This window comes from Parus major, chromosome 9 (assembly GCF_001522545.3).
Source record: "Parus major isolate Abel chromosome 9, Parus_major1.1, whole genome shotgun sequence".
Classification (NCBI taxonomy): Eukaryota; Metazoa; Chordata; class Aves; order Passeriformes; family Paridae; genus Parus; species Parus major.
The window spans coordinates 18,443,492-18,466,424 of record NC_031778.1 but is presented as its reverse complement, the minus strand read 5'-3'; the positions used below and the strand labels follow the sequence as shown (position 1 = coordinate 18,466,424).

Sequence of the window (22,933 nt, the reverse complement as noted above, 5' to 3'; positions counted from 1 at the left end):
AATAAACTCTAGGGACCACGATTGTGCCAGTATTTATTATTTTTTCTGCAGGGTGCAGTAATTAACAAATACTGCTTGTGCACTGGTACCTGCAAGGTTCAGCTGTTTCAGGAACAGAATTCCAAGCAGAAGCTATGCAGAATCATGAGACTGGTTTTGGTAGTGTTTTGTATTTGTGAGAAATATGTATTTGATTCTCTGCTTTTCAGACTTTGGAATCCTTAAGTTTTAATATGTGACTCGATTTTAGGGGTATTTTCCAACCTTAACAAGTCTCTCTGTGTGTCAGATTCCTGGATCACGTTTCTTATTGAGCAAAGACCTTTTTTATGTGAAAGATTGTTGACTTCTAAACAAAGTTTACATCCCACAAATTATTGCAAGATCTTAAAATACAGCCTATTAGTAATCCTCAAATAATGTGTTCTCTAGAATGTTGTTGTCGCCGAGTTTCCTTTTTGTTCTCGTTTCCTAATGCATGAGCTCTTTAACCCCTGCACGTTCCCGTCGTTGTCCCTTTGTCGGACTGTGCCGGGTGCTGACCCCGCTGCTCCCCGGGCCCTCCCGGCTCCATTTCGCGACCTGCCCGCGCTCAAGATGGCGGCGGCCGCCCTCAGCCCGCACTGAACATGGCGGTGCCCGGGCGCACGCGGAGCGGGGTCATAGGAGCAGGAAAGGGAAGTGACGCCCCCCCCCCGTCCCGGCGGCGGCGGTGACGGGCACGGACGGGGCCAGTGGGGCTCCGTGAGGGACGGGGCCGGGACCGGGAGCTCCGTGAGAGACATGGGGCAGCGGGGGCTCAGGGAGGGAGCGGGGCTATGCCAGCGCTCCTGAGAGACCGGGGCGAGCGGGGGTTTCGTGAGGGACCGGGGCTGAACCGGGGCTCCGTGCGGGACCGGGGCCGAGCCAGAGCTCCGCGAGGGACCGGGGCTGAACCGGGGCTCCGCGAGGGAGCACGACTGAGTGAGGCACCATAAGAGACTGGGGCCGCCGCTGCCCCTCGGCCTGACCCCGCCGAGCCGGGGCTCCGGGAGGGAGCGGGGCCCGTGCTCGCTGGCCGGAGAGCCTGCGCTGACCTGCGGGGTGGGGAGGCGGGAGCCGTGTTTGACGAGGGGAAAGCCTCGTGTTTCCGGGACAGATAGCACCAGATCGGTTCCAACCTGTCCCCGAGTTTCGCCAGCTGCTTTTGGCGGTTGTGGTGAGGAGAGGAGATCAGAGTAAACAGCGCAAACTGAATTTACTGCCCTTTGGAGTTTAAGGTTTGGGGCTTCAGGTGTTTTTGCTTTGTTTTGTTTTGTTGCTTAATGGCTGTGTGTGCAGTGTATGAGTTTTAATTAGCTGGGTGTACCGAGTGTTTGGTCACTTTATGCACGTTTCCTTGCAGCTGCAGCATGGCAGAAGCCTCTGCCTCTCCACTGAAGCATTTTGTGCTGGCCAAAAAGACCATCACTGCCATCTTCGACCAGCTGCTGGACTATGTCACTGAGGGAGCTGCGTTTGTGGAAGGTGAGCTTTCCTCTTAAACATGAGGGCCTTATCCTTTGTTTTGAGTATGTTTTACACCAGCATAATTTTCCTTATGTTATCTGTTACTGTGTTGTTTGTATAAACACACACCTTCAGAAATAGTGACATTTTTCATTTGACACTGGAGTTTATTTCAGCTTGTGTTAGAAGGAATGCCTGGCATGGCTACATACCTGAAAAGCTGATTAAGTCACTTGGATTGGCAGTCTGCTCTCCTTTCCATGAGGGTGAAAGTTTCACCACCCCGGCCCTATAGTTCTGTGGTGGTTTCTTTTGCATAGAAGGAAGGACAAACAGGTACTCCCATTTTTCAGCAGAAAGATGCATCAGTGATGCAATGCAGGGAACCACTGGTCACACCCTCAGAGGTTTTAGCAGTATGGAACCTGTGTGGCCACACAGAGTTTGTTGCTCATGCCTGTCTCTTATACACATCTAGACTCAGAGGTTTTAGCAGTATGGAACCTGTGTGGCCACACAGAGTTTGTTGCTCATCATCCCAGTGAGCTCTGCAGGGGGAAGACAGCTCAGCTTAGCTTGTGTATCCATGAGAGGTCTTTTTGAAGGAAAGATGTCCCAAGGAACTGGGCAGGTGAGCCCATCAGGCTGTGTTCACAGGGTTAGTAGATCAGTGGTTGGATTGGCAATTGATCTGAAGTGATTTATGCTGTGATTTCACCAGTGTTTATAGCAGGGCTAGCAAATGATAAGGGCTGGTATCAGCATCTGTAGTGTGTATTTGCTTGTTTTGTTCAACCACTGTAATTAAAATCTGCAGTTAGCATGTTAAGTACTGCTTACACCTTGTATCACAGAACACATTCTCTATATGTGATTGCTTTTATATTTTTTCTTTCTGTGTGTAGCCACATACAAGAACCCAGAGCTTGATCATGTAGCAACAGAAGATGAACTAGCAAAAATACAAGCATATAAAAACAAGTTGGCAGTCATTAGAGAGGTGCTCTCACGGAGACACATGAAAGTGGCATTTTTTGGCAGGTAATGAATGAAATTACTAATTCTTAATTTCTTTTCTTTTAATTTTTTTTTTTTACTTGGGAAGGCCGGAGGTTGTCCTGTTCTCCAGAATGGGTTTTTTTAAAATGGTGGGTTTTGTTTGCTTGTTATATGTATATATATATAAATTTGTTCTGGACTGTTCCTGCTGAGGACATGTTTTTTGGTATTTGATCAGAAGTGCTGAAGAGCTAAACTTGGAGCTGTTCACGATTCTGTCTATAAGCAGCTGAAGAGAAGCAGAAATGGTTCCCTGGTTGGTTGTAATATCAGTCTGATAGATCTGTGTGATGATTTTAAGGATAGCTGTAACAATTTGGTCTGCTAGTCCACTTTGCTTCAGGGAGATTGATTTTTCTGGGCATATATTTAAACATGTGTTTACATATTTTTGGAGTGTGAATTTTCATGATTCTAAAAATTCTGTAGTAGTATTGGAAAAAATGTGTACAACAGTGGTCTTGCCTTCATTTTGCTAAAAGTAGTTTAGTTATTTAAAGAAAAACTATAAAAGTTGTGGAATAAAGAAATTAATTATATCTCAGCCTTGATATTTCAAGAAGTTAAAAGCTGAGTACATGCTGTGATGTGTGATAAAAGTTTCCCTTTTGCAAAGAGGAAAAGTTCTGAGCAGGAAAAAGAGAACTTAACTGTCCCTCTGCCATTTTGAATAAATTTGTGAACTATTGTACAGTGAGCACTTAACTTTTTCTGGAAGTCGCTCAAAAACGAGTTACAGTCTATGTAACTTAGTGCTGTTGTGTAATAGTTGAACCTCAAATATTTATAGGTGAGGGGTAGAGGGTTAGTGCAAAGTAGGACACCAGTGAGGACTTCAAGTTTTTGCAGAAGGTGGAGCTGGTGACCAGTTCCTCTAAATGAACACTCCCCACTTTCTGCTGGCTGGAGCTCTGTACCCCAACTTGCTTGTGCTCTGTGGGGTTGATGCATTCCATTGGGGGTGCACTCAGTTCAGCACAAAGGTGTGCTTAATTCTGCTGTGCTCTGCTCAAAGTGTTTTTCTTTTCTATCCCTCTAGAACAAGCAGTGGGAAAAGTTCAGTCATTAATGCAATGCTGTGGGATAAGGTACTTCCCAGTGGGATTGGCCATACGACAAACTGCTTCCTCAGTGTGGAAGGGACTGATGGAGATAAGGCTTATCTTATGACAGAAGGATCAGATGAAAAGAAGAGTGTCAAGGTATATTTCTTGGATGATTTCATGCTAATTTTCACAGGAACTGATTCTTAAAGTGTCTCTTTTAACAGTTTCAGATCCAACAAAAGTATAAGGCTCACTCATTCTGGATTTTTAAGTTCTTATTTAGGAGGGAAGAACAAACTAATTAAAGTGCTCTGCTCCACAGTTTTTCTTGGTTGTTCTAGAGAAACAACTAATGCGTGTCTCATTGTAGCATAGCACGTGTTGAGTGATTTATTCTTATAGGACTAAGTAAGTCCTGTTACTGATTAAGGGTTTGGAATGTGCCCTTCATTTGGGCTTATGGTGCTCATCTTATTGAACTGCTTATGCTGATATGTTAAACCTCTGAAGCAAATTCATGATGATGCTCGGTAGCACACAGTCCAGCCCTGTAGGGAACATTGGTGGCTCAAAAGAAACTCTTGTCTGAGTTTCAAAGCACAACTTGTTCTTTAGATGCTGGTGAGTTGAAGAGCTTAAAAAAAATCACAGCTATTCACCAGAACAAAGTATGAACTCTGTTACCCTCTTCAAGATAGATCCTGTCCAAGTTTGCTTGAGAACTGAATTACACTAGTTTACAGACTTATTTGGGGTACATATTCATGTCTGTCTTCTCTTTAATGCTCTCTCTAGACAGTCAATCAGCTGGCTCACGCACTTCACATGGATAAAGATTTGAAGGCTGGCTGTCTGGTCCATGTCTTTTGGCCCAAGTCAAAGTGTGCCCTGCTGAGAGATGATTTGGTTTTAGTGGACAGGTATCTTTTCTGTTCTAGTAAATATTTTCTTAAAGATACTAGCCATTACAATGTTTAGAAAACAGATTGGTTTAGATTCAAAATTCTTGAAAGTCTTTTTTGTATGAAAGGATAGAGTTTGTTCTTTTGTATGTATTGCTTGTCATCTTCCTCCTGATTCTGCCCTTGTAGCAATTGGAACAGACAAGTGTCTTGTGACTGGGCTGAAAACGGGAATAGCTTTTGGCTGAGGATACTCTACCTTTAAAACAAAACAAACAGTATGGAAGTGTGAATAAGGTTGTTGACCTTTTGCCCATTTCCTTTCTTGAAACACTTCAGGCTGATCATGTCAAGTATGAACAATGTGGACTTCATTTTTAAAAGCTTCTGATAAGATTTGCAGTGCCTACATACCAAAGTGACCTCAAAATGCAGTTGTGACTATGGCCAACTGTGTGTGCCCTGTGTTAGGCTGGCATTTCCTATGTGTTGATGTGTTTAAAGAATTCTGGAAGTGGTAGCTTTGCCCATGCCAAGTGCCCTTATTTCTGGCCACTGCATTATAACCTCTTAGCAGCTTTTCAGACCTTCAGCTGATCTGTACCTGACATGTAATCAATAAATACTGAATTTGAGAGTAATTCACACAGGTCTCAGTGAATTTTTAAGTATGATTTCTTCAAGAAAAAGACATTCAGAGTGTATTCTAATAAATTGCAGTGGTTTTTGTTCTGTCTCTGTCTTGTACTTTGAAATCACTGGGAGTTTGTTATTATTTTCTTTGGTGCATGATCTTGGATTTGCACAGCCTCTGTTGCTAAAGGTAAAAAGTAAAGGGAAAAGAAAAGAGTATATATTCTGAGAGAGCAGGTACTTGAAAAGAGTAAATCATCCTTTTACTGTTAAATTGAGAAAAATTGAACCAGCAGTAATTTAGGTGTTGCAAACATGACTTAATACCCATATGCCAATTAATGTTTTTGTTTTTTTAAATGGATAGCACTATGGTTTTACTTCATTTTGGTTTCTTCCTAAATCTATGCACAGCTTGCATAGCATAGTGGTTTAAACTTGGACTTTATCAATGAAAAAAATACTTTATAAACTATAAATTTTAAAATTAAAAATTAGGATCCAAGGAGGGGAACCATTGTGTGTGGCTGTCTGGGTTTCTGATGGACTGCCTGTCGCTTTACTTGACATTTAATTATATGTGCATACTTACTAATCAGAAATTGAATTTTGGAATGAGTAGGTAGTCTAATGATTAAGTAACTGATAAATTCTAGATGGTAATTAGCTCGTGCAATGTTTACTTCAAGTTAGAGGTAGATACAAGATACAAACCTCTGTGACTTCTTGCAAGGCCCTTAGGCATTTCCACTCTGTTTCTATCAGTTTATAAAAATCAGCTACTTCTTTGCTGTGTAAATAAGAGTTTGTGTTTTCTGTTGTCAACAGCCCTGGCACAGATGTCACTACAGAACTGGACAGCTGGATTGACAAGTTCTGTTTAGATGCTGATGTGTTTGTCCTGGTTGCCAATTCTGAATCAACTCTCATGAACACGGTATGATGTGCAATGATTTTATGCTACTTCTTCATTTAAATATTCAGCAGTTCCATAACCAGAATAGCTGAGACCTTTATAGAAGATGAATCACTGCACTTAGATCTTGTGAATAGGATTTGAGGGTGGGAGTCAAGAAATAATGTGTATCTCTCACTATGAAAAGTAGAATGAAATTTAAATTTCTTACCGGCTTGGCTTTTTCTGCCTTGAGCGTCATAATGGTCCTTTACAGTTCAGTTGTGTTTTTGATAAATGGATGAGAGAATGCTTGTTTTGCTTTGCAATTTGTTGGTATTTATTACCTGAAGACACTTGTATTATCAAAGAAATTACGGAGTATTTAATATCCAGAAATACTCCATAAATTCAGTAAAATACGCAAACTAGGTGAAGGGAGTTGAGTTCTTGTCTTGTTCCTCTCTCAAGAGAGGGTGAATTCCCTTGACACACCTTGTGTTGAGGATGAGTGCTGCAGGTTCCCCTCAGTGGGCTGTGTTTTTTCTGAAGAAGGTGTTGGTAATAAGGGTTCTGTGCAGTGTGGAGAGCTGAAGATATTTTGATGTCTTTGTTCTATAAAGCCTTGTTTCAGGAGAGAGAAGAGTGAACCTTGCATCCTAAATATTGTAGGACTTGTAAGAGGAGAACGTTTAAGGTGACCAGAGGAGCTGTTGGGATATTCAAAATACAAGACCAGAAATTTGGTGTAATTTTGTAGTGATCTCCAGTTTTGACTAAACTAAGTATTGTGGATGCTGACAATAGAAGGTTTCTAAGTTATTGCAAGTGCCAGAATGCAGAGTAATGCTGCTGAGAAAATCCTTGATGATTTTTATTAAGCCTACTGCAGACAAATAATATGTTCTGGTTGTTCTGAGCATAGCTGTGACCTGAAAGGCCTGAACTTTCTGACTGTTGAGACAATTTTTAATACAATAAAGAACTGAGTGTGAAAAGACAGTATTTCTTTGCATTCTAGCAAATTAAAATAGTTTGGTAGAAGTCTGAGAAGAATGTAAGTTTAAAATCATTACATTCCATCTTCTGAGCTGAGTCCACAGAGTCAAATGCAAGATATGTGATTTAGAATAAAAAGAAAATTCTTAAGACATTCAAGGCAAAGAGGATTTGGCACCACTGTGGCCATGTCTTCTCTATTATGTCACAGGAGTGACATTTCTAGACTTTTACAAAATCTGTAAATTGTTTACATTATATATATATAACACAGTTGTTGGGGCCTTTTAATTAAAGGAAAAAGAAAAATTATTTCAGTGAACATCTTATTGCTATGTAGATAACATAAGTTATCCTGCAGATAAAGCTTTCGACAACTGTGTTCTCATGCTTCTTAAGCATTGTTTTTGCCTGTTACCATAACAGGTTTGAGAATACTTGGCATTATTTTGCCACACTACCAGAGATTTTTTTTGTGAAAATGTGATTCTTCTACTATTCTCTCATAAATTCTTCTCAGACAAAGTTCTGATTTCTGCAGCAGTGATCTGGTTTGCCCATGCTTATTCCCAGCTGATGGAGAATAATGGATCTCCAGTGCTGTGTCCAGGATATGTTGTAGTGTCCTGTTGCAGTCTGGAAAACTTTATGGCAGCCCAGAGATTTCTTCTGTTTTAGCTTTTCTGATTGGGGACTCACTCCATCACGACTTACCCATTATGACTCTGTAAACAGCAATAATGCGTGGTAGGTGCAGACAAGAGACCTAAATACACTTAGTTTTGTTAAATTAAGTCATTCATCAATGACTTTCTTTGCTGTGTCTCAACCATATGTCCTCTACATACTACAGTGAACTACAGAGAAGTAACAGGAAATGTTTTTTGAACTATTTATTGGAAGTTTTCTTAGTTTGTTTTTTTACCTGTTTTTAGAGGAAGTTGCAGTGTCTCTGACTTTTAGCACTGGCGTCAGTTTTAAGACATTTGATGACTTTTGAACTACCCTAAGCTGTTATGTGCTGATTATCTGTGTGTTCTAATGCTGATGAATTCTTTGTAATAGACTTTTAAAAAGCTGGATGAACTGCAGAATCTGTTACAGAAAAATGTGTGACTCTGGTTTGCAAGTCTGGGGAATTTTCTGTTTGTGCTTTAATTCTTAGGAGAAACATTTTTTCCATAAAGTGAACGAACGACTTTCCAAGCCAAACATCTTCATCCTCAATAATAGATGGGATGCCTCTGCATCAGAACCAGAGTACATGGAAGATGTGAGTGAATTTATGGCTCATACGTGGGTTGACAGTTAATTAATATGTATTAATATTACATAATATTATGTACACCGGCTTTGTCTTATTAATAAAAGGGTAAGTTACATGGTCAGAAAATGGAAATAACCTATTCCTCATTCTGACCAAAAAGCAACTTGGAATTCAAATGACAATATATGCAGGCAAGTAAGAAAATGGGAGACTTCTTTAGAACCTTTTTCCTCCACAGTTAAACTTGTTTTTTAATCTTATTTGTATTACCTTTTGTTTCTGCAGTGATAGTGGAACCTGAGGGCACAGTTTATGCTTTTATACCTCCATAGAGTAGCTGGGAAAGTACAGCATTAGATGGGAACAGTTTGGATCTTCAGATCTTCCCAACAGCAGCCAGCTTGCAGTGAGAATTACTTCTCCGTGTATGGGGAATGAAGGGTTTACCCCAGTAACTGGCTGAGATCTCTTAAGTAAATACAATTGTTGGAGGAACAGAACAGAGTCCAGGTCTGTTTAAAGGAGTAAAAGCAGCTGCTGCCTCTGTAGGGTTGGCAGGCGTTGGCTGTCAGAGGGGTGGTTCAGCATCTGTTTCTGACTCTGATGTTGTGATGTGTTGACAGCTCAGATTTTGCCTTTTTCTCATGAGCTTTTACCTTTTTCTTAGGTGCGTAGGCAGCACATGGAGCGCTGTCTGACTTTCCTGGTCGATGAGCTCAAAGTTATTGATCCTGTAGAAGCCAGGAATCGCATCTTTTTTGTTTCAGCAAAAGAAGTTCTGAGTGCCAGGAGACAAAAGGCCCAAGGAATGCCTGAGGGTGGTGTGTAGGAACTCCTGCTTTTCCTCAAATACAGAAAAACACTATAAAACCCGATAAATATATTTAAGATGCAGTCCCTGCTGTAAGGTACTGCTGTCTCCCTTATGGTCTGTTGTTTCACAGGTGAAGCACTTGCTGAAGGATTTCAAACAAGATTCCAGGAATTTCAACATTTTGAGCAGATATTTGAGGTATTTATGATGGGCTTTTTAGACTGCCTGGTTTTCATTGTAAAGGTAGCTTTTTCTTAGGCTTAGCATAACTATACTGAGCATTACCCATATTAGCAAGTGGAGGGGAGTGTAAGGTACTTAAACCATCTGCAGCTTTGGCTTTTCTGTGGGTTCTGTTCATACCTTCTCACCTTGAATAGCAGGTAGTTGTTGGAAAGCAGAATTATATCAGTGAGGGAAGGGACAAGAACTCTTAGCTCATGTTTTGAGATCTCAAGAGCAATAGAGTCTATGTAAGAACAGTCTTGAAACATGATCACTTACAGCCATGTGCTGGTAAATGTTTGCAGTAAGAAATTCAGTTTCATCAATGTAAATCTAAAAATACACTTCCATTTCTAAAGGCAGAGTTTTGAATCTATCACCATTATTACCTCTTAGCTCTGTTACTCTCATCATTAACACTGTCCTTGCATCCTCCGTGCTGTACAGAATCCACCCTTCCACCTCAGTTTAGCCATATTCATAGTTGGAGTTCACAGTTTCTACAGAAGCAGGACTGGATAGACAGTTGAGTGGTTTCTTTGTTATAGGATCCATTTGACTTGCTAAATTTGATAACTAATTAACTAAAGCCATTCTTGGATATCTTAAGGAGGACTCTTTGGTATTCCTCAATGGTTTTGTATACGAGTATTTAAAAAAAACAGAAATCAAACTGCCTCTGAAAAGTGTTTGTTCTTGCATTACAACAAACCCATTTGACCTTAGCAAAACTGAATTATGTAATGATGTGGGTATATCAGAAAGGTTTTAAAGCAATAGCTTGATTTGCTCTTGCATAAGCAAGGAAATGTCAGACTAAATTTAATCCTTATCCACACTCATCTGATAAGTGACTGCAGTGTTGAAATAAAGGGTTTGGGTACTGGCAGGGCCTGGCTCCATGAGACATGGCATTTCTTGTGTCACTAGCTATAGTCAGACATGCATGTTTTTTGCAATTTCACAACCGTAGTAGGAAACTTTGAGCCAGCAGGAAAAAAGTGGAAATCGAGCTTCTAAATCAGTTACTGTTCATTATTGTATTTTGCCATCTGCTGTACCCAAAGCTTTTTTGACAAAATCTCTTACAATTATAGTTAAGCACTCAGTGCTTAGAAGACTTGAGTATGAAGATGGATGATGACTTATTAAATGATGTGATGCTGTGAGTGCTCAGCACATTTGTAAATCAGATGTCACAGACTCAAGCTGGCCGCCACAATGAGAAGTATCTGTCACAGGATCACAACCATGACAAGTTTCTGTGGCAGAGGCTGGGACAAGGAACAATTCTATGACAGCACTGCATCAGCTTAAATCAACCTTTTTTCTTCTTTCACAATGCATTACGTTTGCTGCATGCCTGACTCCAGCAGTGAGAGTAGATTCTGTAGTGTTTTTCCCTTCTCAGCTGTGTTTCATCCTAAAATCATTATTAATAGCTTTGAATAGGGGTGTGATCCCATCATTTAAAGAGAATGACAACTCTGCTGAATTGAGATTGCCAAAGCAGTTTCAATTTTGAGTGCTCGCTGTTGCAGCCTCTTTCACATTCAGGGTTTGTGGCAGTTTCCTAAGTTACAGAGGCAGTTTGTGTGCTTTTAAAGCAAGGCTGAGAATGAAATGGTTTACCAGGTCTGAAGCCTTCAGACCTGATACTCAAATGACTGTCACCTGAGCTGATAAAGTAGCTGACAACTGTTGTCATCAGTTCTGCTTGCCAGCTCTAGGCTCTGTATTAATGAGGAATCTCAGACTGCAGGGAGAGCTTTCTGTGTGAAATTCTCACAGATAGTGTGCCTTTTGCACTGCCAGACCAAACTCAGATGCTGTACAGCCCTGGGTACAGCCTAAGCACTTCTGACTAAAGCACTTCACATTTACTCTGTTTCCTGACAGAGGAGCTGCAAGTCCCAGCAATTTGGATTACATTCCACTGTGTGAAAAGGAAGGGATGAGAGCACAGATGCTTCTGTCTGTCCTCATCAAACACTGATTCCTTCCCTGCCTCAGTCGGTCTTGCCTTTCGCTCCTTGTCCTGTGCAGGTGCCTTCCTCAGACTTCCCAAACATCTCTCACTTTTCTGTCCAGCTTATATCTCTCGGTAATCTGTCATCTCACAGACCTGTCCACATGTGCCTTGTTCCCCCTGGCTGTATCTGCTGGGTTTGCTCCTCCTGGATTCTCTCACCCTGCTTTTGTCTTCACTAAATTTGGACAGCTTTTCCCTCTTCTCCATATGGGCTGAGAAGAGGAGCTGTTATTCTCCAGTACTTCCACATTCCTGATTTTAGTCTCAGTTCACTTATGGGAAAGCCTGTTCATTCCAGGACTGATATGAGCTCAGTATAGATAGAATCTTAAAAAAAAATAATTAAAATATCTAGAAACAACCCACCAGTGCTAGTTAGTTGTGATATGAGAAGAATTTGGACTATTTTTGAAAGGCTTGTAAGATTTATGTAGACTTTGTGTGAGGGCAACAATCATTCCAAAGCTAGATGAAACATGTTTGTCTGCAAAGCACAGGGTGGTTGAAGTTGCTAAAAAAAACCAAACCTGGTTCAGGTATTACTTGAAACACTTGTAAGCAGCAGGGAAATTAAGATTCTAGAGATTCATGCTTTAAAAAGTAATGCTGCTATGTATGTCAGCTGTATTGCAAAAAGGAGAAAGGCAGTCTTAAAGCATTGAATTCTTGGATCAGTTCTGAATTTTTATATTGGGGAGTAATAGAAAGTAGTCAGTGTATTTTCTGAAATTTACAGTGAGGTACATAGAATGCCTGATTGAAACAGCAAAGAAAAGCCTGGATCCTGCACTGTGTGCAGTAGCACCTTGAGGATATCCTACATAAAACCACCCCCTCCATGCCTTAGGTTGGGGTGTTTCTCAAAAGTACTGGCAGCAGAAGTGATGTGGAAACAGTGGAGGAGGGAGGCAGGGTGGAAGAGTACTCCTGTCTGTAGAGGGGAGTGAAGGCAGAGCTGGAATGAGGCAGCTGCTGCAGAGCTGTTCCCCAGCACTGCCCAGAAATGGAATGTGGAACGTGCTGGGCACTAAACGACTGTCCTGTGCTACTGGCAGTGAGCTGGAAGGTAACTGGTTTTGGTTAGACTGTTGAAACAATTTATCTTGGTTTCAATACTTATATACAGACAAACAGAGAAACTGCTGCTGTCCCCCTCTTATCTTTCCCCATCGTTTAACTAACCTTTGTGTTTTTCCTAGTGCTGTAACTTGGATTTTCTGATTGTGTTGTGAGTGATTGTCATCCTTTTATCTACCACATACTAACGTTGGGAAGACTCTGCTCTGTGCCTAGTCTAGCTCTTACAATGTGCTGATATTTAAGAAACTCTGGCCTTTCATTGCTGATTTCTAGATCTGCTTCGTCGAGGAACAGGGACTATTTTACCCATTTTGTTTATTTTATTTTCATCTATTATTTTTAGATAGCTGAAATTTCTAATTACAGCATAGGCTAAAGTCATAGGCAAGTCTTCTAAAAACAATCCAAACCTATGCCATGAAAGCTGAATCCACAGATGGAGAACAATTTAAAAATCCCGTCAATCTCGTTTAAGGAAATCATCTGCTTGCTTTCTTCCCCTCAAACACAAGAGCTCTTCAGTCACTGTCCTGTATTTCTGAATTACTGTTCAATATTGAAGATTGATTAGAAATGGTATTGTTAGAGCATTTTGTACCTACTCATTTAACACTTCAGTAATATGCAAACAAGCTGATATTTTCAGGACTACTTAACTTTTGTTTATCCCATGAGAAAACCCTTGTTTCTTATTCCTAATTGTATATTTTGTTCCTGGATGGTCAGTATTGACATGAGAATGTCAAATTTTATTGACAGAATTGCCTCCTGAAAGTAAGACTTTGTAGTGCAACAAAGAAAACTCAAGCCAAGCCATATTTCTAGCATTCATATTTGACATTTGTAATTCCAAATAGATGGTTTTGAAAATTTCCTAAGGAGATAGATTTATCTTATGTATTCATCTGAGTTGGTTTTTTTTGGTTTGTTTGTGGTTTTTTTTTTGTTACATTATTCATTTATTTTAAAGAATGATAACCTATGCACATTACTGTGAATGGACACGAAGGCAGATCTGCTGCTATAGACTCGTTTGAGATTTCAGTTTCTGTTGTCTCTTAATTTCTTTATGCTTTCTTCTTCTTTACTTCTCACTGGTTTAAGTTCATGATAAAAGTGGCAGCATGTGCTTTCTGACAGTGAAATTCCTGATTGTGTTGGCATGGAATTGCAGTAATGTGTTGTGGCTTGGGCCCCTCGCAGGAGTGTATCTCGCAGTCAGCCGTGAAAACCAAGTTTGAACAGCACACTATCAGAGCTAAACAGATAATAGATACTGTGAAAAACATTATGGACACCATAAACGTGGCAGCAGCAGAGAAAAGGTAGGTGGGTTGGAGGGCTGGTTGGATTTGGTTTGTCCAGATCATCTGAGGAGCCATTTCTGTGATGGTGATTTTCTTGGGCCATTATGGACTTTAAAGTTCACTTTTTCTGGTTGGTAAGAAACAGACAATTTCCCTGGTGTGTCAATATGTCAGTCTTACCATTGTTCACTCGTCCACTCAGTTGTACTCTTGGTCTGTGACTTCAGTACAGGGAACTTGGTTTAATTTGATGTTCTTCATTACTAATTTTACTGTGTGTTTTCAAACCTTTTTTTCAGAAATATTTAAAATATTAAGTTTTTCTAGTGGTATCCAGCATTTCAGAGGTGATGTTTGGGCCTGCTCTACTTTCATTAACAGTTACAGTGAAGAAAAAAAATGGAAGTATGTAGATACTTTAATTTGCAAGTGATTAGAATACTGTAAGGAGAGAGATGAGCCCAAGCTAACAGAGGCTTGTCCTCTGGCCCTTTCCAGATTGCATCCTTAAATATCCTTATTCTCTATTCACTCGTGTAATCCTTTAGTGCTAATGATAGCTGTTCATCTGCTCTGTCTGGTAGCTTCATGCATCCTTTGAGGTTTGCATATGTGTGCAGTTTTTCCTCACTTTTGTTGCCACCTTGTGTCTCTTGTACACAGTGAACTTGCTGTCACGATTAATCCTTCCCATCCATCTCCTTCCTGCCTATCAATAATGTGTCTTTGTGTTTCAACAGACTTCACTGTGCTGTCAAACACACTCATCCCCCTGAATATGTCAGTTTTTACAGACTGCCTGTTTACATACTGACTTGTCTCACATTGTCAGATCCCATGAAAACATGATGTGAAATGTTTGAAAATATGCTGATATTCTACTTCTTTCTGTCAATTGACTTAACCAAAACGTCTGTGGTGACACCTCTTAGTCTGAATTGTTATTTGTTGTTTCTGCTGGCCCTTCAAGATGAAATTGCTCCAGGTTTTCAGGAAGTTTTGATTAAGTGATAGGTCAAGGAATGCTGAAGACACTTATTTACTTATTTGTGACAAGGTTGGTTTCTGCCACGTCCCCTTGGCTTTGCAGGGTCATCAGACCCACGTCACTGTTAAGGAATGGTTGAATGCTATTTGTGAGCAGCAGTTTGATCAGATTTACCCTTTTTTAAAAGCACAATTAACAAGTTACTAAAGGCCTCTGATTCCCCACACCGTTTTTTGGTTGAAATTATTTGATAATACAGTGGTAACAATTCTGTCTGGAAATGATGGTTTTGAGTTGTGTTTGCTCAGCACAGCCTTTGAATGCTCACGCACATGGAACTGCCATGTACAGCCCTTCTGGAGCAGTGCCTCTGCTTTGGGCAGCCAGTGGCACTTGGGATTCCCCCTGGCTGCTCAGAAACCATCAGCTGGATGAGCCATGCCTGGTTAAGGACTCGTTTCTTTCCTGGGGGAATACATGGTGGTGATGGTGATTTCTTTTCTGCTACGTTAGAGTCCAGTCCATGGAAGAGCGAGAGGATCAGAAGGACAGGCTGGACTTTGTTCGAAATCAGCTGAACATTTTGACAGAAGACACCAAGGAAAAAATCAAACGCGTTACCGAGGAAGTCGAAAACAAAGTAAGTAAAGGCAGTGGGAACAACTTCTCACATCCAAGTGTTGCCTTCTCTCTCAGGCAGCTCCTTTTGGAGCCCACCCATCTCAGGAAATATGTTTGAAATGTCAGAATGTTCCTTATTCAATAAAAAAAAAAAGGAAAAAGCAAAAGCTTAAAATGACAATGTTTCCTGACTGTCAGGTGATTGAATGATTTCTTGGGACAGTTTGTGCAGCAGTCTGTTCTCACTCTGTCTGGAAAAGGTAGCAGAAACATTTCATGTGTTCTTCCAGGTCTCCTCTGCCATGACTGATGAGATTTGCCGGCTTTCAGTTTTAGTTGATGAATTTTATTCTGATTTTCACCCTTCTCCTCAAGTATTGAAGCTCTATAAGACAGTAAGTTATTTTTTTTAATGGTTTGAAGCCAGGCTCTTCGTCTTTCCTTTAATTTCTACTTCCGTATTTTCATAAATTGCATAGATTTTATGTGATTTTGAGCATTGCAGGATTTTTGATTGCTGACATGTGCATATCTCTACCCAAAACTGAAAAAGGTTGAAAATGCTTTCTGTTTTGTTTTTGTAAAGAAATTAATCTTTTCTTCAACATGTTTTTAGTAGTAGAGTGGTTCCTAATTTCATGTCTTCACTTCCAGTAAATAAGACTTTGCATAAATAATTTTCACTATTCCTAAAATCAGATAGATCCAAAAACAAAATGAGCTTTCAAACACTCAACACTTTTAATAAAAGCTGGTTTGAGTTTTTTTAACTTTTATAAATTCCTCCTCAAACTTAATGTTTTAAATTAAAGCACATGTATACCTGTTTGCCTCTTGTGCTCAGACTTTGCTGATAATGATGACTGCCATAGCTCCCCCCTGAAGTCACAGAATGTTCTGAGTTGGAAGGGACCCACAAGGATCACCGAGTCCAACTCAAACAAATGGCCTGTACAGGGATCAAACCCACAAGTTTGGTGTTAATAGCACCGTGCTCCAACTGGCTGAGCTCATCTCAGGCTGTTCCAGTCTGGCTGATCACCTGGGAGTGCTGCAATTTCAGGACTATCCCTGCTGTTTCACCCCTAACAGAGTATCCTGAGCAGGCCCCCGTGGGAGCTGGTGGGCTGGGTTTGTCCCTGTGCAGAGCAGTGGAATTGGCTCCCATCAAATGACACAGTAAGGGCTTTGCAGGGCAGTGGGTAGTGGTTTGCTTTTCACTGTCACAGTTATTGAAAGTACAGACTCTTACACTTTTCAATGTTTGCAGGGAAATCTTTGGTGTGTCACTTCAGTTAGGTCTTCAGTCCTAGAGTGCAGTTGGAAAGCATGGTATTTCCATGGAAACATGCTTTTCTTCCCACTGTAAATAACAGTGCTTAGTGAAACATATTCCTGCTCCATATAATGTAACTGATTGGCTAAATACAAATTGATGAGCTTGTGTTCTTTATAACACTTCAGGAACTGAACAAACATATAGAAGATGGCTTGGGAAAGAACCTGGCTGAGCGCTGCTCCACTGAAGTCAACGAGTCAATGCACCAGTCCCAGCAGGAGATGATTGGTAGGAGGAGGGAGGAGGAATGTTAACACTTGACATTTGAAAGAACTCAATCTAAGAAAATTCAGTTTTTAAAGAGTTTTCTTTCTGATCATGCTTAACATTGGTGCTGTAAAGGATAAAGGAAAAGCCATGATAGACAGGACTGAGTGTTTAGCTCAGTCCTCTGTTTCTGATACTAGCCAGTAACAAATGCTGGGGGAGAAGAATGATGAACCAGGGTAAATATAGGAATCCCTCTCCATTTTAGGGACTTCTGAGCTGATACAGTGCATCTGGTTTAATGGCTTAAGCAAGTAATAATGGACCTGTCCTTTGGAAACTCATCTAATCCTTTTATAAACCCATTTAAAATTTGGCTTCCACAAGAGATGCACCAAATGCACTAATTATTAGAAAATGTTTCTGCAGTATAATGCTCTCCCTAGGTCACTCCAGACCCAGAATGCAAACCAGTTCATTTTACAAAGGATTTGTGTACTCCCCTTTTTTTTTCTTTATAAGTAGTAACTATTGCACATCCATCCCTATTGGTCTGTTCCTGGTAATAAAAGATTCAGAGCAAGATCATGAAATTAGGTGAACCCTTCTGTCCTAATATGTAATAATGTTGCCTTTTCTGTGTGGCACCACAGAACTGATGGATAAATCAATTTTTTTTTCTTACTTCATTCCTATCTTTTGACCACTGATAGAGGTCTTTCAGTTAACTTTGAGTCTTTTTTTCCAGCAGTGCTTCCCTGGTGAGTTGATTTTCATGACTGTTTTCTTGTATCAGAGCAATAAATTTCCTGCTCTTTTAGGGTCAATCCTGCTGAAATGCCACTGATTTTACAAATAAATAAATAAATAAAGAACTGGTCAGTTTAGATTCTCTGAATTGAGAAAGCTGGTCAGCAGTGCAGAGATACTGCTTGTGAATATGCTCTTCTTCTAATGGTAACTCATCTTTACTGTTTGTTTTTATTTCTAGAAAATCTGAAACCATTGTTGCCTTCTAGTGTTCAGGATCAGCTCCACTTGCTAATTCCATGCAGGAAGTTTGACCTTAGCTATGATCTAAACTGTCATAGCCTGTGTGCAGATTTTCAAGAGGATATCATGTTCCACTTTTCTTTGGGATGGACTTCTCTTGTAAACCGTTTCTTGGGTCCTAAACAAGCTCAGAAAGTACTCCTGGGATTAGCAGATCCAAACCTACATGTGAGTTCTTCAGAGCCTGGGCTGCCTTGTTTTACCTCGATGAGAATATATTGATTTTTACTCTGTGCCAGTGCTATTCACATGCTTCCTGCTACCTTTCCCTAGATCCATTCTGTGAAATATTTTTGGTGAGGGTTGCTTTTATTGGATTATATTCAGGGTTAGAATGGAAGTAAAAACCTATTTTAAAATAAGTTGTTTTTCCTTTGGATTGAACCCTTTGAGTAGTCTATTTCATTTGTAATATTTGGATCCTTGGGCCAGAACCAGCCCTGCACAGACCCTTATTCTCTGTTGGAGGAATTATCAAAGCCTCCACTGCTCCTCAGGAGTCCTTTTCAAGATTTCTCTGCTGAAGGGTTTCCTTCATGTAAATCAAAGCCTGAATATATGAAAATAAAACCCATCTGTGTAGTTCCTTAATGCTTTTGACTCAGGCTGCCCTGTTCCCATCTTCTAGATCCCTCGTCCTTTAGCCAGCACCCCGTCTGCCGCCAGCCTTCCTGCCATAACTCCTGAGAACGTGCCCCAGGATGAATGTATGATTCCTTTGGTGTTGAGTTTAGCCTCGCTGACATCCCGGACCTCCATGAGCATCATCGTTGTTGGCGGAGTGGCAAGTAGCACTGGCAACATTCCTGCTGGAAGGGGTGGCAGAGGCTGAGCTGCTCTGTCCTGCTTGGGGTGTAGCACAGAGTGTGCCGTGGACTTGATGCTGGGCCAGATGAGCACTGGATACCCACAGTCAGTTCATAGTGAGAAACCAGGCTAATCACTCTGAGGATAGCTGGGCATATTCTCTCTGCCATAAGTCTTTGTTCAAAGCCTGAATTAAATGGTGATCTGATAATACCTTCTTCAGTTTGAATTTAGTTGGAGCTTTGCTTCCTTCATGAAAGAGCAGCAAGGCTTCTGTAACCTGCACATTCTCTGTGCCATTGGGGACCAGCTCATGTGAATGTAGCTATATTGCTCTGCAGTAATAATATGGAAAACATTTATTTTCTTAAACAAATCAAGTAAAAGAGCTGTGGAGATGATTTTTTAAAAATGGGTGGAATTTGCTTTCATTCTGTAGGGCAATTTATTTAAGCTAATAAAGATTTTGTTTTTCAGATTTGGAAGACCATAGGCTGGAAGCTGATCTCATTCTCCCTGAGCATGTATGGGCTGCTGTACCTGTATGAGAGGCTGACCTGGACCACTCGGGCCAAGGAGAGAGCCTTTAAGCAGCAGTTTGTGAACTACGCCACCGAGAAGCTGCAGATGATCGTCAGCCTCACCAGCGCCAACTGCAGCCACCAGGTGCAGCAGTAAGTGTCACACTGGGACAGGCCATTGGCACTGGCCCTGCACCTCAGTGTCCCTTGGCACTTAGTGGGAGGGGGTTTGAAGAGTTTAAAATGCCTTCCTGAAAAGGCCAATACCTGCATCCATGTGTGGTTCTGTGTGGTGCTCTAAAGGTGGTGACTCTTTGTCCAGCACCTTGCAATAGAGACATGAGAGATCATTCTGCTGGAGCCTGAGTTGCTCTGCCCTTGGAGTCTCTGGAAAGATGAGCAGAGCTTGTGCCCCAGGGGCTGCTACGGGCAAGTTCTGAGCAGCCAATCCTGGCACTTCTGCACTGCAGGAGATGAACTTCGATAAGATTTCTGAACTATTCCCTGAGCTACACAGGAGAGGTGTTCTGCACTCTGAGGGCTAGAGGGCGCATTTGCAGCCCTAATTTTCTGAAAAAATAATTCAGTCAAAACACATAGTTTCAAGAAGAAGCTAAGGAAGACAATCAGCCAGACATTACTTAGCAGACGCAGGTGGGAAAGTGTTTTGGAAAGAGAAAACAAAAAAATGGAATAGTAAAAAGTTAAGCTTCAGTAGAGGAAAGAGATCCATCTCCGTGTTCCAGCAGCTCTGTGAGGGCATGGAAAAGCTGCATTCAAACCAGTGTTCCAGCAGAGAGGAGAGGGTGCTTTGTCTCCTGCGTGAGATCCTGGGTGCTAGGCCCAGGCTGGTAACTGGGTTTGTTTTGGAGTCCTGGAGCAGGTTGGGAGCACGTGGCTAAGGAGGGATGTAGGATGGGGTGCCTCAGTGGGCAGGGCTGGAGCAATGTTCCTGTGAGCAGGACACTGAGTGTGGCACAGGGCACTGAGTTTGGTGCTGTGGGGCTGCTCTGGCACCTCCTGCCACAGCCAGAGCCCCATCTCAGACTCAGACCTGTTAATGTTCTATGAAAATGGCCAGGCACAATGTAGGCATAGACTGAGATACATTTGGTGTCTTGAGGGTTTTTTTCCTAATTTAAGAAGTAATCAATTCTCCTGCTTTATGCTATTCTGTAATCCCATAACAGCTGGAGGCTTTGATTGCTGTGTTCTGCATGCTGCAATGCCATGAGATTTTATTTCTTACTATTTTTTTAGCATAAACTTCTGTGAATCATGATTACTTGTTTTCACTTTAGGGAAATGGCCACTACTTTTGCTCGGCTTTGTCAGCAGGTGGATGTTACTGAGAAAAACCTGGAAAAAGAAATAGCTAGGCTTTCCAAAGAAATAGATCAGCTGGAGAACATACAGAGCAGCTCCAAGCAGCTGAGGTAAGGCTTGGTGTGACTGAACACAAACATCTCTTAGCCTTGCTGACTTCAGAGTGATCAGTGCTTGCTGTTACTCTGGTGTTGAACTAGGTTAGTTCAGTTGCAGAAGGGGATGCAAAGATACCCTGAACAGCTCTGGGTAAGTTAAATAAATGTATGCTGTTGCCTCAGTCAATCAGCTAACCTCCAAAAATAATATTTCTTAGGTCATCTTTACCCTTGTCTCTCTTTAGTGTGGGAGACAGGCCTTTGACCAGAATTTTAGTCTCCTGTAGGTAACTTGCAGGTGGCACCTTCCCAAATACCCCTCCCCAGAACAGAGCAGGAGAGCAGCTGTGCTGAGTCATCCAGTGCAGTACTGGTGGTGCCAGTGGTAGGTGTTTGCAGAGGAGGAACTTCCAGCAGTTGATGGTTCAGGCACTTGGAAGCAGCCTCAGCTGTAGTTTCCTGTTCTTTCCACCTGCTGAAAGGCTGCCCTGGCACTGGGCTGCTGCCTCCTGGCCTCAGGCATCCACCACCACTGTCAGGTGAACATCTGCCCCCACCCCCCCTTCTAAAATCCTGCATTGATGTTTTCTTAGTGCTGGGTGTGTCAGTAGAGGAATAGAAATGAAACACTGATGTCAATCTTGCCTTTGGCATGTTTGGGCACTGAAGTAAATCCCTTGCTTTTGTTTGTTTTACAGAAATAAAGCCATTCACCTTGAGAATGAACTAGATCGCTTCACAAAACATTTTCTTCAAAAGAATAAATAAAACATCATTGTGAACCTTCCTGCTGCTCCTTTGTAGGGCAAAGTAGAAATTCTACAGGTGACACTTCTATTCTGTGGAGGCACTTGAAATGATTTATATTTTTAATGTTGCTCTGGTGACAGTTGTAAAACTTGGGATTCTGATGGTGAACCAAACTGAAGAGCTGTGGTACTCTTGAGTGTTATGTTAGTTTTGCAGATTTTGGGTTAAAAATTACCTTTAAACACTAAATTCTTTTGGGTACTTGACAATAAAACCCCAAATCCTCACTTGTTTTCATGAGCATGTAGCAGTAGCAAGTCTTGCTTCCTGGCATCCAGGACTTTAGGCAGGGGAAGAGCTTAGCCCAGTCTCCTGCTTTCAGCTGCTTAGGGATTGTCCAGGCCTGGAGGGTGCTGGTTTTCCACGTAGATGTGATTTTGTTTAGTGAAGGGAAGTACAAACTTTGCATGGGAGAAGACTCCTGACATGTTTGGAAAGCAGATGCCAGTGTGTTGGGCAGCATTTCCTTCTGAAAGGGCAACAAAAGATGAGGGTGAACTGCACTAAGGAAATGCAGTGGGCTCAAGGCTCCTCTCGCCACCTCCTTGAGCCAAGAGAGCACTGATTACACGAAAGTGAACCTGTTTCTTGCAGTTGGTAGAGAAGTGAAGTGGTCCTTTGCCAGTGAGCACATGGCTAGAACCATGATCAGGTGAGCTCAGGTGTGTCACCACCCCAAGCTCACAGCCAGGCACAGCAGGGTTTGCTGAGATGCTCTGGGCATGATTGGTGTAGGTTGGGTAGGGAAGCTCAGGGTGCCAGGAGGGACCTGGGGCTCTTGCTGCTGCACTCAGGGAGCAGGACATGGTGCAGCCACATCACTCCCTGCCCAGCCCCTCTGCTGTAGAACAGGTCTCCTCTAGGTCAGACTCCAGGCAGCTGTGCTGGAGTCCTTTACTCACCTCCAACAAAGCCTCTTAAAAAACCTCCTGCTGCTGCTGTCTGCTGTCATTCAACATCTACTTTTTTCTAACTAGACTTTTTAAAATTATTTTAAAAGAAAAGCGTTTTCAGAGTATTTATATATTTTTATGGCAGTGGTAACATTGACTTAAGTTAAAGATTCAGCTCTAAGGCATAGGAGTTTGCTATTTTCCAGTAACTAAGGGCTGTCTCATCAGGAAGCAGATGTAAGATGTAATGCTAAAGGAATTAATGGAAGACAGCAGTTCCACCAGTGTGTTCAGGGGTTTGTTCTGATTGTGCATGGGGAGTCCTGGGGGTTTGAGGGAAACTGTGGCATTCAGCCCTGAGTAACAGCCCAGCCTTGGTGTCGGTTAGGGCACAGCTGTGTATCAATGCTCTGTTTGTGGAGCATTTGTATTGACATTGTATCAAGATAAAACTTTCAATGCATGTGTTTTACAGTTATTTATTAAAAGAAGTCTTACCCCTGTGTTCTACTAAGTTCTTTGG

At 41.6% G+C, this 22,933-nt stretch overlaps 1 protein-coding gene across 4 annotated transcripts; it reads left to right on the top strand.

Annotated features, from left to right (window-relative positions):
* The first annotated feature begins 680 nt into the window (after window positions 1–680).
* Window positions 681–22,920, top strand: MFN1 (mitofusin 1). Of its 4 annotated transcripts, none has more exons than XM_015637577.3 (18): window positions 681–774; window positions 1,385–1,506; window positions 2,394–2,529; window positions 3,587–3,749; window positions 4,389–4,513; window positions 5,957–6,065; window positions 8,188–8,295; window positions 8,957–9,110; window positions 9,234–9,301; window positions 13,644–13,765; window positions 15,249–15,375; window positions 15,647–15,751; window positions 16,821–16,923; window positions 17,894–18,123; window positions 18,584–18,739; window positions 19,240–19,436; window positions 20,585–20,719; window positions 21,406–22,920. In XM_015637577.3, the coding sequence occupies exons 2-18, from the start codon at window positions 1,392–1,394 to the stop codon at window positions 21,473–21,475; spliced, it is 2,223 nt and encodes a 740-aa protein (XP_015493063.1). In that variant the 5' UTR covers window positions 681–774; window positions 1,385–1,391; the 3' UTR covers window positions 21,476–22,920. The 4 variants fall into 4 exon arrangements, with proteins under 4 accessions (XP_015493063.1, XP_015493064.1, XP_018863329.1 ...); XM_015637578.3 differs by lacking the exon at window positions 681–774 and adding an exon at window positions 984–1,259; XM_019007784.2 differs by lacking the exon at window positions 681–774 and having other exon boundaries at window positions 984–1,506.
* Window positions 22,921–22,933: the final 13 nt, after the last annotated feature.

What these genes read in the sequence shown, in the direction of transcription:
- MFN1 (XM_015637577.3), top strand. Translation starts at nt 1,392, where the DNA reads ATGGCAGAAGCCTCTGCCTCTCCACTGAAGCATTTTGTGCTGGCCAAA. An exon ending in GTGGCAGCAGCAGAGAAAAG is followed by an intron (nt 13,766 to 15,248) that starts GTAGGTGGGTTG and finishes CTGCTACGTTAG; the next exon opens with AGTCCAGTCCATGGAAGAGC. An exon ending in GTCCCAGCAGGAGATGATTG is followed by an intron (nt 16,924 to 17,893) that starts GTAGGAGGAGGG and finishes TTTTATTTCTAG; the next exon opens with AAAATCTGAAACCATTGTTG.